Source organism: Suillus plorans (assembly GCF_016647745.1).
Source record: "Suillus plorans strain S12 chromosome Unknown HD556scaffold_124, whole genome shotgun sequence".
In the NCBI taxonomy this organism is placed as follows: Eukaryota; Fungi; Basidiomycota; class Agaricomycetes; order Boletales; family Suillaceae; genus Suillus; species Suillus plorans.
In genome coordinates this window covers 1-12105 of record NW_024537508.1, presented here as the reverse complement: position 1 = coordinate 12105, position 12105 = coordinate 1, and the positions used below count along the sequence as shown (strand labels likewise).

The window sequence follows — 12105 nt, the reverse complement described above, 5'->3', positions numbered from 1 at the left end:
ATGCACCATGAGCCACTTAATTTAGCTCTGCATCATATGTACAATAAAACACAAATATCCGACATTGGAAGTTGCACTGCAGAGAGTGAGACAAATAATGATGATGCGCAGAGAGTTGCGCTGCAGAGAGATCAGTAGTCAGTTATGTGCATTGTATATACATACCAAAGATCTGGAACATCGTTCACCGGAAGTTGCGCAGCAGAGAGCTGCAGAGAGATCAGTTATAGTACATTGTATATACAAATTTACGAGACCTGGCATGCTGTCAGTGCTCATATGACGGTGCTTGGCAGTACGTGCAGTTGTGACTCGTGTTAGAGTTTGAGTTGGTGTTCGCAGTGGTATTGATGTTAGAGTTTGAGTTGGCATTCGCAGTGGCATTTCAAGTGTACATGATTCAAGTTCTTTCAATCTGTCGCACTGATTAATATCTCTTCAGAATGATATTCCGATGGGTATTCATCCCGTGGTTGCAGCGTGAATTAGATTCTTACCAGGACCGGATCAACCACACTGCCAAAAGGCGTGATCGCAACAAGGTACTGCCACATGGAGTCCCAGAACTTATTTATCGGTCCGCTGAAGACTTTGGTGCCCTCGACTTCAAGGTGCGTACCATCTAATCTTCGTCTTAGGGAGCTGACCTTACCTCATCAATAGATCAAGGTAGAGAAGGCCGCTGTGGATCATGTTCGAGCAATGTACATCAAACCTGGACACCTGTTACGAACTAGGATAGTTCTTAACAACGACAACTCGACAGAGTTACGATCGTTGAGATTCGTAGTCTCCAGAAAAGGGGACTCTTCGTAGACTTAGACAAAGGAGTGCTTTGTCTAAGAATCAAGTATCAGACGACTTAAGATTGGAGGTCTTAAGCGAAGGATAGTTCAGGTAAAACCTAGTAAGATTAAAGTGCAGAAACTAGTAGTAATACACGTGCTTAAATAGACCAATATGTGCGCACGGACCAGGCTAATCGTGAGAAGTATACATCGTACAAGAAAGGAAGGCCGTTGTAAAGATGATGTGAAAAAGTAGGGCATAGACGGACAAGGTGTAAAGAGGCAACACGTGACTGTAACAACACCCTGTGTTCGATCTCGTGCCCAGTGACCTTGGAGACACTCTTCAGATATGTTACGAACGTTTGGGACGTCCTGTCGTCAATCACAAATCAGCTTGGACAGTGTATTTAGGATTGCTTCATATATTTGCCGCTTCCATCAAAACACTACCCCAGATGCCGCTCTCTGACAGTATTGAAGAAGATGAAGAATTGCCGCTCCTTCAGGAGCATCAAGACCTGCCATTTCATCACCTGTACCTGTAGGATTAATGTATCACTACCTACAACCATAAGACATTCGTGATACATGTATTATGGAGAGCTACAAGTGGTGTGATACATCGCTGTACAGTAGACTATAGGTTCCCGATGGCCCTAGTGCAATCCATTGGCCATGTCCGAGTATAGTACTGTGTTCTACTCAAGTTGTGCTCATGTTGTGCCCTGAGATTTGATCGAGCAATCTACGATCGAGCCGTCTAAGATTAATCGATTGAGCCTTGCTTCTCTTGCTGAGATCGAGCATCTGTGATCAATCTGCGATCAAGCCTGGATGCAAAAATGTGTATTGTGGTGCCTGAGAGTGCTGCTACACTACAAACACTATGTATTGTTCAAATCAAAACTCCATGACCGCAGGAGGTGCGTCAATTGAAGGACCACTGTCATCCTCAGAAGCCGGCGTAGAACTCATAGAACTGAGATGAGAAACAAAGCTCCAACGAGCTTGGAATGAGGTCCGCATTGCAGAACGGAGTGCAGCTTGACGGTAGGCATATGCCTGCAAGCCCTCTTGCTCGGTAGTCTTCTCCGATGAGCGCAGCATTGTGCGCTGATGCCACCAGGAACCTTGCCATTCCAGAAAGGCCAGTACTCGTCTCATTTCTTCAGCCAGCAACTCTACTTCCTCGGACCATCGAGCTGCGCGTGCGCGTGCCTTGCACCATTCGATACGAACACCTACATAAAGCAATCTGAGTCAGCTGTCGATAGCATCAACCAGAAACACTCACAATCTTGAACACTTTCATTCTCGGATGGACTGGTGTCGACATCTGTCGTCAGCCAGATCCACGAGATTGTCCCAGTGCCTTGAGTGCGATCACCTGTGAAATTGCCCATAGGCCGAATGTCCTCGTGTCTGAGGGGTCGAAGTGTTGCCTCCCAGCCCATCTCATCCAACCGACAGCTTAGTGATTCTATCGCTTGACGAGCGCACCTGTATCTCGCTACTGCCGCATCTTTCTTTGCTTTAACGCGTGCAATCAGATTTTGTGCACGGGTAGAAGCTGCTTGGCCCCGTAAGTTCTTGTCTTTGAATTTGTAAATGTGCGAACATAGACGAAGGTGGGAGCGGAGCTCGTTGAGGGCATCGTGAGCTTGTGCCTGCCGAAGTTTCCATTCGTGCTTCATTAAACGGTGATTGCAGTCGAGATGATTGAGGAGAGCTGATGGTAGATAGAGTGGAAAATCCTGTGGCTTAAGTGTTTGGGGGGAACCTGGACTTGGATTCGTTGATGAGCGCAGCGTGGAGACAATAGGCATATAGAGTTGTTGATAGCGGGTCCAGGAATCGATGCGTCTCTGTAGTGCATTAGTTCTATGAATGATGGCCTCTCTTTGATTTTCTGTGGGATGAAGCGAGAGGTCTGAAATGTCGCGTTTGAGCCGTTGTCTGTCATAAGATTTGAACAATGACTCGACACATGTTGAAAGAGAGACGTCACATACTGCAAGTCTTCTAATTCAATCCCACCACTAATGAGGACGCTAGGTGAGACATTGTCGTCGAGAGAGTGGTTGATCCCTTCCCGCAGCTCTTGTGCTTCCAATTCTGCAAGCTGTGACCTTACTGCGGCCTGCGTAATAGCTACACATACAGCAGATCATCAGCGCAAATTCATAGAATGTGTGGGCAGTGACGTACGAGCAAGCTTGCTTTCGAACGGATTTGGGCGAGTGTTGTCCTCCTCCCACATCTCGACTTCTGTTCCCCACTCGTCCAGAAGCGCAGGCTGAATTGTTCCTTCCAAATCGTACAAGGCAACACGATGTTCCCGTTCCCACTTTATGGTGTTTTCCATCTTGCGCTTCAATGTACGGCCTTGAGAGTCTGAAGTATCAGTGAGAGAAACATAATACTCGACAATGAAAACCCACCAAGTGTCGTCGTCTTTTTCCAATTCCAATCACCGAAGTGATCGTCTAAGGTGTCACGTCGAGTTCCTGGCCCCATTTCCTTCGTGCTAGATGTGACACGGTTGGCACTTGCCCAACCTCGTTCTGGTGCTTCACCGTCAGTCCTACCTACCCACTTGGTAAAGTTCCAGGAAAATGTGAGCTGACAGGCTGCGATATGGGCTGCGATATGAAACTTCGGTATGAAATATCGAACCAGCACATCGTCACGAGGTATATGGAGCCGAGCCGGCATGTGTTCCATTCTGTTCCATAGGTTTTTTGACCATTGACAGGCTATATCATATGAGATATTTAGCACGGTCACTGTGAATCCGACAAGGGCCGAAAAAACGATATAATCCATATTTAAATACCTTGTAACACTGTCAGCTGGCTGAATGTGAAAAAAGTAGCAGAAAACATACCTTTCGCCTTTTTGTAGATTGCCTACCCCATTTGGCAATTTGAATTCGTGTCGAGCGCAATCGATGGTACCTATACCAGTAGCTGCCAAGCCTCGCGAAGATTTCGTGTCAGCCATATTAACTGCGTTATGACTAACACAGGTACTGCGCTAGTAAGGAAACATTAAGTATGTTGGCCCTCAACAGTCCAGACTACATACACACCTCTTGTCGTTCATTGGCTCGCTCAGATAGGTAGCTCTTGTATGCACGCTCCTCCACAAAATAGGCCCATCCTGTATTTAAACCAGGATCCACTCGGTCGGAGGAGACAGCCTTCCGCTTGAGACGGAAATTCGCATCTATAGCGACGAAGAGTGCGTACAACCATCTGTCAACCAGGGTGAGCAAGACATTCTCATCAAACAATCAACTTTAAACTTGCCTCGTTGCTGGAGGTGAATTCTCCCAACCTTGGGGTAAATTCTTGCCCGCATGGGGGCATGCTGGACAAACTACCGCAAGTTCGCCAGCTTTTGTTTCTGCGACGCCACCAGGGTCGTGACCTCGGCCACTACGCCTGAGTTGTCGAAGGTGACGCCACTCATGTACTATCCTCATGAACGCTGAATAACCACATATTACAGTGACCTATCTCCGTATAATACGAGGGAACGGACATGCATAATATCCCGTATGATACGGGCCAGCGGACCATGGGCCCATGATAAAAATATCCTCGACTATGACGGATGGGCCGGGAGGCAAATTATTCCCGATGGAGACGGGTGGGCCCATGCAGGGAATATATAGAGTAGATGAGTGGGCCGATGTACATGAATATTAGGTAGACGGGTGGGCCGAGGTAGTTGGATATTATGCAGATGGGTGTATTAAGGTAGATGTGTATGAGATAGATGGGTAGGTACTTGTTATCACATTCACGGGTGGGCCCAGACACATATTAAATTAGACGGGTGGGCCGAGGGTATTATAAAATATTGTATTAGACGGGTGGGCCCAGACGCATATTAATTAGACGGGTGGGCCGAGGGTGTTGTATGGGATGTTGTATTAGACGGGTGGGCCAAGGGTGGTATAAAATATAGATGGGTGGGCCCATGTGTATCATAATTGTAGACATGATGGAGCTGAGGTAGTTGTACATCAACCAAATCAGAGGAGGTAATAAATCAAAGTTACCAAGTTCCCGGAGCAGCAGGTGATCTCCTGACATGGCCTTTGATGGTGCACAGGTTGTCTTGCAGAATTTGGAATCCGGGGTGCGAGGCTTGTGTTTCCCTACAAGAAGCCAAGTTCCGACCACCCAAATTTGGGTCAACCGTACCGACTTCCGAGTTCCGGGACCCGGGAGTCGACAAATGAATATCTGATGTGACCAGCACACTTCCAATCAGGTAGTATTTCATTGAGCAATGGATAATAATACATCTTTGACAGCCAAAATTATCTCAGGCTCCCTTATCTGATCCTCTCTATCTCCACCCCCTTTAACACCAAAGTCCGGACATTCAGCATTCAGTGTCTGATTTCCCAAGATTAACATCCAGCATGAACGGTTCTTCCCCTTCCACTCCTGATAGTATAAACATCTGGCGCACTTGGGCCCTGACTGTGACTTATGAAGCAGGGGAATATACCGAACAGAAATTCAAGGCAGAGAAGACTGGAGGAGGCCCAGTCATACCTTCCCCCAACCTAGACACTGATCTGGTGATGGCGTGCGATCGCTTGGCTGATGTACTCATAAAGGCATATAAAAATCCCAGTGGGTCTTCCTGCAGATTCGGAAAATTCGTTTTATCATTCAAATTCCTGCATGACAGTTCAGATGCAGGTGGATATTGCAAGATATAGCAAATTGATCTCCCCGAAGGACACCGGGCATAATGAACAGAGAGAGGCTAGGTTGCTTGAGAGGTGTCCTCCTGGCCATGAAGGCAAAAGGTTGGTCGACGAACCTGCCACAATTCTCGATGCATCCGGTGCCATCATCGCATGGTACCTCCCAGACGCCCTGACCGACACCACCCAGGTGTGTAATATACATTGTTACTCAATGGATATTGAATATCAAATGGAACCTACAGAAGGAAATCAGGGAAGCCACCAATTTGCTCGCTCCAAGCCTCGAAAAAAGTGTAAGGGCTGATGGCAATTGGCGAACTAATCAAAAGTGGTTCAACCGGGGCTCGGAAGATGTTGGGGCAACTCCCGGATGCATCAATTTATCTCCGGCATGGTTTCAACAGGGACACGAGGTAGGATCTGATGAGATGGTGATTCCGGCAGTCATACTCACCAATCCCAAAGAATATGTCCGATCCGGAGGTATCTGCATCATTGAAGGGACCTTCCTGCGAGAATATCCTCAAAGCCATTTCAAGGCCAGCAGCCATCGCGTCCGCGGCACTCAGAGTCATGCATCCTGAGCAGTACTGGGCAGGGTTGCGAACCTTGTCAAACCTAGGACATATAGCAGTAAGCAAGGATCTGCCACAGATGCCGGAGGCCCTGCAGTACTGGGCATCGGTGTTTAACACCCTCTCCATCATTTCCAATCGGGAAACCCCAAATCATCGAGACCATTTGTCCATTGCTGAATGCTTCGACATTCTCACCACCGTGGGGAACTATTCTAATGCTCGGATGACAATGCCAAGCCTTCAGCTGGAGTTCAAGTACAATTCCGGCTGTATGATTGCGTTTTCCGGAAGGATTGTGAGACATGGAGTTTATGATGTGGAAGGGGATCGGATTGCTTGGGCATGGTATATGAGGGATTCTGTTCACATTTACGCTGGTGTTCCATCATGTGGATGGGCTAGTGTGGATGGTCCATACAGTGTGTGAAAGATCAAACAAAGAGCATGCATTGTGACCTATATACATTCCAACAAATGAATACCATGTACCAATAGTTATCTGGACCTCAATACTCAATTGTGAGCATTTGCGAAGTGATATATGGGACTGAATAATTTGGATGCGAGCCTCGGTATTCGATAATCGGAACTCGGGACTTGACATATGGGAGTCCCGAGTGCCGGGGTACTGAGTCCCGACACCCGGACCTCAGCACTTGATATTTGAGACTGGGGGAAGATGTATCAATATGCTCAAATTAACATTTGTTATTGCCGTACACATTTGACAAAACCCTGAACCCCGACATTGTGAACTCGGGACTCGACACTGTTCTGAATACCGAGTCCCGGAAGCCCAGGTCCCGAGTCCCGAATTTCGGAGTTCGGGGTTCGGCGACCCGGAGCTCGGCAACTGTGTTGGGTGTCAGGGTATCCGGAGCATTGGAGATAGCATGTGTCAGTATTTTGCATTTCATGGTTCATGTTTGGCTGACACATGCGATCTCCAATGTTCCGGATACCCTGACACCCAACACAGTTGCCGAGCTCCGGGTTGCCGAACCCCGAACTCCGAAATTCGGGACTCGGGACCTGGGTTTCGGGACTTGGGACTCGGAGCTCGTGACCTGGGACTCGACAGTGTTCTAAATACCGAGTCCCTGACGCCCGATTCTATAATCACGAAAGATTCCATAATCACGAAAGATGAACCATGAAACGCAGAATACTGACACATGCTATCTCCAATGCTCCGGATACCCTGACACCCAACACAGTTGCCGAGCTCCGGGTCACCGAGTCCCGAAGCCCGAGTCCCGAGTCCCGAATTTCGGAGTTCGGGGTTCGGTGACCCGGAGCTTGGCAACTGTGTTGGGTGTCAGGGTATCCGGAGCATTGGAGATAGCATGTGTCAGTATTCTGCGTTTCATGGTTCATCTTTCGTGATTATGGAATCTTTCGTGATTATAGAATCGGGCGTCAGGGACTCGGTATTCAGAACACTGTCGAGTCCCAGGTCACGAGCTCCGAGTCCCGAGTCCCGAAACCCAGGTCCCGAGTCCCGAATTTCGGAGTTCGGGGTTCGGTGACCCGGAGCTCGGCAACTGTGTTGGGTGTCAGGGTATCCGGAACATTGGAGATCGCATGTGTCAGCCAAACATGAACCATGAAACGCAAAATACTGACACATGCTATCTCCAATGCTCCGGATACCCTGACACCCAACACAGTTGCCAAGGTCCGGGTCACCGAACCCCGAACTCCGAAATTCGGGACTCGGGACTCGGGCTTCGGGACTCGGTGACCCGGAGCTCGGCAACTGTGTTGGGTGTCAGGGTATCCGGAGCATTGGAGATAGCATGTGTCAGTATTCTGCGTTTCATGGTTCATCTTTCGTGATTATGGAATCTTTCGTGATTATAGAATCGGGCGTCAGGGACTCGGTATTCAGAACACTGTCGAGTCCCAGGTCACGAGCTCCGAGTCCTGAGTCCCGAAACCCAGGTCCCGAGTCCCGAATTTCGGAGTTCGGGGTTCGGTGACCCGGAGCTCGGCAACTGTGTTGGGTGTCAGGGTATCCGGAGCATTGGAGATCGCATGTGTCAGCCAAACATGAACCATGAAACGCAAAATACTGACACATGCTATCTCCAATGCTCCGGATACCCTGACACCCAACACAGTTGCCGAGCTCCGGGTCACCGAACCCTGAACTCCGAAATTCGGGACTCGGGACCTGGGCTTCCGGGACTCGGGTGCAAGATTTTTGAATGCATAGAATATTTTACATCTTGTATACAATGAACACTGAATGGGACTACACTCCTTTGCCTTTCCTCAATTTCTCTAACATGTCAGTGTACATCTTCACCTCTGCCATCTTGGCTTTGATGCCCTCATCTTGCTCCTCCATCAATGCTTCCATGCGTTCTTTAATCCACCTCAGTCCCATAAGTGGTGGAGTCGAAGTGTTTCTCAACTTCTCTGGAAGAACCAAAGCATCATCCTCAACATTAAGCTAGAACAGATAAGTCATCAATCAAGGCAATTCAGCTAACATCTTACCGCCCAATACTGGTAGTGAGAGACGCAGGAAGCCATTATTTCATCCCACTGCCATGGTTGATCCGGGATTGTGGTGTTTCCCATCCACCATGGACATGTATATGCAAACACAATCCAGGACGGATGTCCTGCAATTGCCTCATCATCAAATGAAAGGAGGTGGAATGAAAAGACGTCGTCCGGAACCGTGTTCCAGGTTAGCATGGGATACAACTTAAGGATATAAGCGACAGGGACCGGAAGAACCGACACGATATTCTGTGAAGCTGAGTACTGCAGGAGTGGTGTGACAAAAGTCTGCTCAAATTCTTAGCATTGACCAACAAAGTCATCAGGGCAGTGGTAACATACATTCATCTCCCATTGCAGCCCGGCTTTAAAATACTTTATCCGGTCAGAAGATAGACCATTGTTGGCAGCTTCCGTCTGATATTGAGAGATGCATGCACGGACCCGCGATCCAGCCATTGCCAATGTGCAGGAAATAGTTCCCAAGGCTCAGCTTCAGGGGTCGGTAATGGCTTCCAGCATTCAGAGTGCCAGAAGTGGATGCAGGAGTTGCAGGCATGGCTAATACAGGACTATGGCGCTGGCAATGCAAGTGAAAGATGGTGAAGATGTGAAGATAAGAATCACTGATGGATGGATACGAAATTCAAACTCCGACATGGGCTGACCCAGACATTCCCGGGCCTCAATATGTATGTGGAAAAAGGGACTTCATGAGAAAAACAATGTTCATTCATCTCCAGCCTCTATCAACACGTTTTGTAGGTCTTGAAAAGCTGCCTGCGCATCCTGTGCGAGCAATGAATACATTCGCGATTGCCTTCCGGCATAGCATCCGTGACCCGGAAGGCGTTTCTCCAATGATTCCTGCATGTGGTCGCCCCATTGGGTTGCTTTCCACAAAAAGAACTTACATGTCCAATCCATCTCCAATTTGACCAATATCATTTCTTCCCTCCATCGATCTCGTAGTGCCTTTGCCCGCAGCCAATGGACTCGGTAACTTGGCATGGGTCCAGTCAGGTAACCGTGGGATATGACATGCAAGCAGGAACTCACATTCCTCATTCCACGATTGATCAGGACCCCCGAGGTCGACTTCACAGACCAAAACCAAGCCAAAGATTCATTTCGTTGACCTCGGGCATTTGGGTCGCCCACTGCAGTGCTGATTTTGAGTTGCTCGCGAAGCAGGGGTTTGTATTTCTGAAGCTGGTCTTGCCCCGGCTCAAGTTTCATCATTTGCTTCCTGGTCTTTGTATATATGCTGGCATGGAGGGAGACTGCCTGCTGCACCGACGTCACCTGGGACCAAGCTCGAGTTTTCAGGGCCTGGGATTTGGCCTGCCGAACGGTTGTTCGGAACAGGATGGCCTTGTTGCAAAGGTAAATGCGGAGATTGTGAAGGGCATCATTGGCCTGCCCTTCACGAAGAGACATCTCCAGGGGAATCAGATCCTCTGCCATGCATCGTCTGCATCTATCAACACCCAGGTTTGATGGCAACGGGATTACAGTGAGCTCGGGAGAGTTTGTCCATGTATGAGATGTCTCTGTGAAATCCGCCGGGTCATCATCGAGATCATCTAGAATGTCTACGTTCAAGTCCTCAGGTTCATCATCTGCATCAAATCCCTCCCCGAGATGTGTTAGAGCAGACCGAGCAAATCCATCTATCTGGCCTTGGAGCCGATCGCGTTGACGGGCAATGTCTAATCTCTGTGTCTCAGTGGATCTTCTTCCGATCCTTCGGACCTCGATGAGCAATGCAATCTGAGCCTCTTCAATTGCTAACCCTGTTGATATCCACGTCGCCACAGATCTGCGAGAGGGTGCTGCATTGCGGGCGTTACCCTCCTCTAATAATCTAAGCTCGATCTCCTTTTTGCTTGGTGCTGAGTGCAATATTAATTCCGACCTCAATGGAGACAATGGAACTCAACGTACCCTTTTTTATATTGATCTCATATTCATCCATCGCCGCAGGATCATTCAATCTGCTTGACTGAGCTATCCTCTCCCTGGCTAACCATTCTGTCTTCAAATGTGAGGGTGCTGCTTCATCGAGTCTGTCGAATGCCTTTCCACTTTCCGAGATGCCATTCCTCGCCAGCTTGTATTTCCGGCATAGAGTCCTTTTCATGCGAATCATCTTGCAGAAATTGGAGTCATTCATCTGATAATCAAGGCATTCCTTTCGGTGGGGAGATGACATTCCCCGAGCAGCAGGGGAAATCAGATTGAGCCGTGCCCATAGCGTCTCCATGATCTCTCCATCGATCCGACCAATGCCTTCAATAAAGTTAGAAGCATATCGGACATAGCAGCTGTCCTGATGGCCATGAATGTGCCACAACCTGTTACGGACTAGGATAGTTCGAGCTCTCCCTAGGCGGATTGCCTAATCTGATAGCGGGCTCGCTATTGGAGAGACGGGGATCTTCTCTCGAATGAGAGGTTCGGGGGTTCCACTTAAGGTAGCGTCGGCTTTCCTTAAGGTGCGGCTTAGACTGAGTGATTGGGATGATCACACAGAGGAAGTTCTGATGAAAACCTAGTAGAATCAAGTAGGGAATATACATGATTCTGTCTGCTCTATATACTGTCGTCCGTGTGCACAGACCAATACTACGTTCGGTAGGTAGCTGTAAGTGTGTCTATACAAGGGCATCTTATCTGATGCCATGTGGTCGATTATCTATACATGAGGCTTACCATGCCTCTCTTATCTGTCCTCAAGGCGTAGCATGCCTTTGAGTCTAACTGCGCATGCGAGGCATGCGGCTTCTTCTGACCATGAGGCAGAGCTTCCTCATGATCCGGGTCGAGGATCATCAAGGTCCGTCCAGATGTTGCCTAGGCTGGTCTAGGTCATCTAACGGCATCCAGGCCATTCTAGGCATCTCTACGAGTCTCCGTTGAGTCGGTAAGTCTTCCAAGACGGTGCATATGGTGGGATAGGGGCTAAGGTCATGATGACCTCCGTAGGAGGGGTTCTCGGTTACATGTTATTGTAACACAACCCAATTCCGGGAATGATGGTTAGTTGTGGTGCCATGTCTAGAAATCGACTTCGATCCACCCGAACCCGAAAGTGTTTGTTGTATTGACAATTAATATCATAGAAGGTGACAGCCTGGTGATGCCTTCCATGTTGTGCCGGGAAGCCTCGCAAAGGGCGTAGTCCATGTTCATTTGTCTGCAAGTGACCCATGGTTAACTCGTGAATGAGGAATGGTGGATGTGGCTTGCCTTTCGCCTTTCTGAAAATCCACCATGGAGTGAGGGACAAAGCAACCGTGTCTGGCACAGGCAACTCCCCCGATACGGTGGACTCCAGCTTGTGCCGAGCAGCATTAGCTTGATTTACTGCCCGGTGGTTGTTGCAGCTTGATTTTTCCACCATGTCAGCAGCCTCTGCCAGATGCATTTTATACCTGTCCTTTCCTACCATGAATCCAAGCCCATCGGAAAGCCAAACTTCATC

At 48.6% G+C, this 12105-nt stretch overlaps 4 protein-coding genes across 4 annotated transcripts; 2 read left to right on the top strand and 2 right to left on the bottom strand.

Annotated features, from left to right (window-relative positions):
- Positions 1 to 443: 443 nt before the first annotated feature.
- HD556DRAFT_1451231 (uncharacterized protein) lies at positions 444 to 816 on the top strand (the record flags this gene model as incomplete). The annotated part of the gene is made up of 2 exons (XM_041307915.1): positions 444 to 611; positions 664 to 816. The coding sequence occupies 2 exons, from the start codon at positions 444 to 446 to the stop codon at positions 814 to 816; spliced, it is 321 nt and encodes a 106-aa protein (XP_041152402.1).
- An 875-nt stretch (positions 817 to 1691) lies between these two features.
- On the bottom strand, positions 1692 to 4455 carry HD556DRAFT_1435299 (uncharacterized protein; the record flags this gene model as incomplete). Its single annotated transcript, XM_041305413.1, has 10 exons — positions 1692 to 1742; positions 1785 to 2032; positions 2086 to 2747; positions 2804 to 2942; positions 3000 to 3185; positions 3233 to 3627; positions 3679 to 3827; positions 3883 to 4048; positions 4103 to 4283; positions 4338 to 4455. The coding sequence occupies 10 exons, from the start codon at positions 4453 to 4455 to the stop codon at positions 1692 to 1694; spliced, it is 2295 nt and encodes a 764-aa protein (XP_041152401.1).
- Positions 4456 to 5518: 1063 nt separating this feature from the next.
- Positions 5519 to 6228, top strand: HD556DRAFT_1215573 (uncharacterized protein; the record flags this gene model as incomplete). Its single annotated transcript, XM_041296673.1, has 3 exons — positions 5519 to 5713; positions 5769 to 5939; positions 5992 to 6228. Coding segments are annotated over 3 exons (603 nt in total), but the record flags the coding sequence as incomplete, so codon positions are not given.
- Positions 6229 to 9344: 3116 nt separating this feature from the next.
- Positions 9345 to 12105, bottom strand: HD556DRAFT_1531799 (uncharacterized protein; the record flags this gene model as incomplete). Its single annotated transcript, XM_041309509.1, has 4 exons — positions 11871 to 12105; positions 11642 to 11817; positions 10566 to 10975; positions 9345 to 10513 (listed from the first exon to the last, which is right to left on the bottom strand). The coding sequence occupies exons 1-4, from the start codon at positions 11973 to 11975 to the stop codon at positions 9348 to 9350; spliced, it is 1857 nt and encodes a 618-aa protein (XP_041152399.1). The 5' UTR covers positions 11976 to 12105.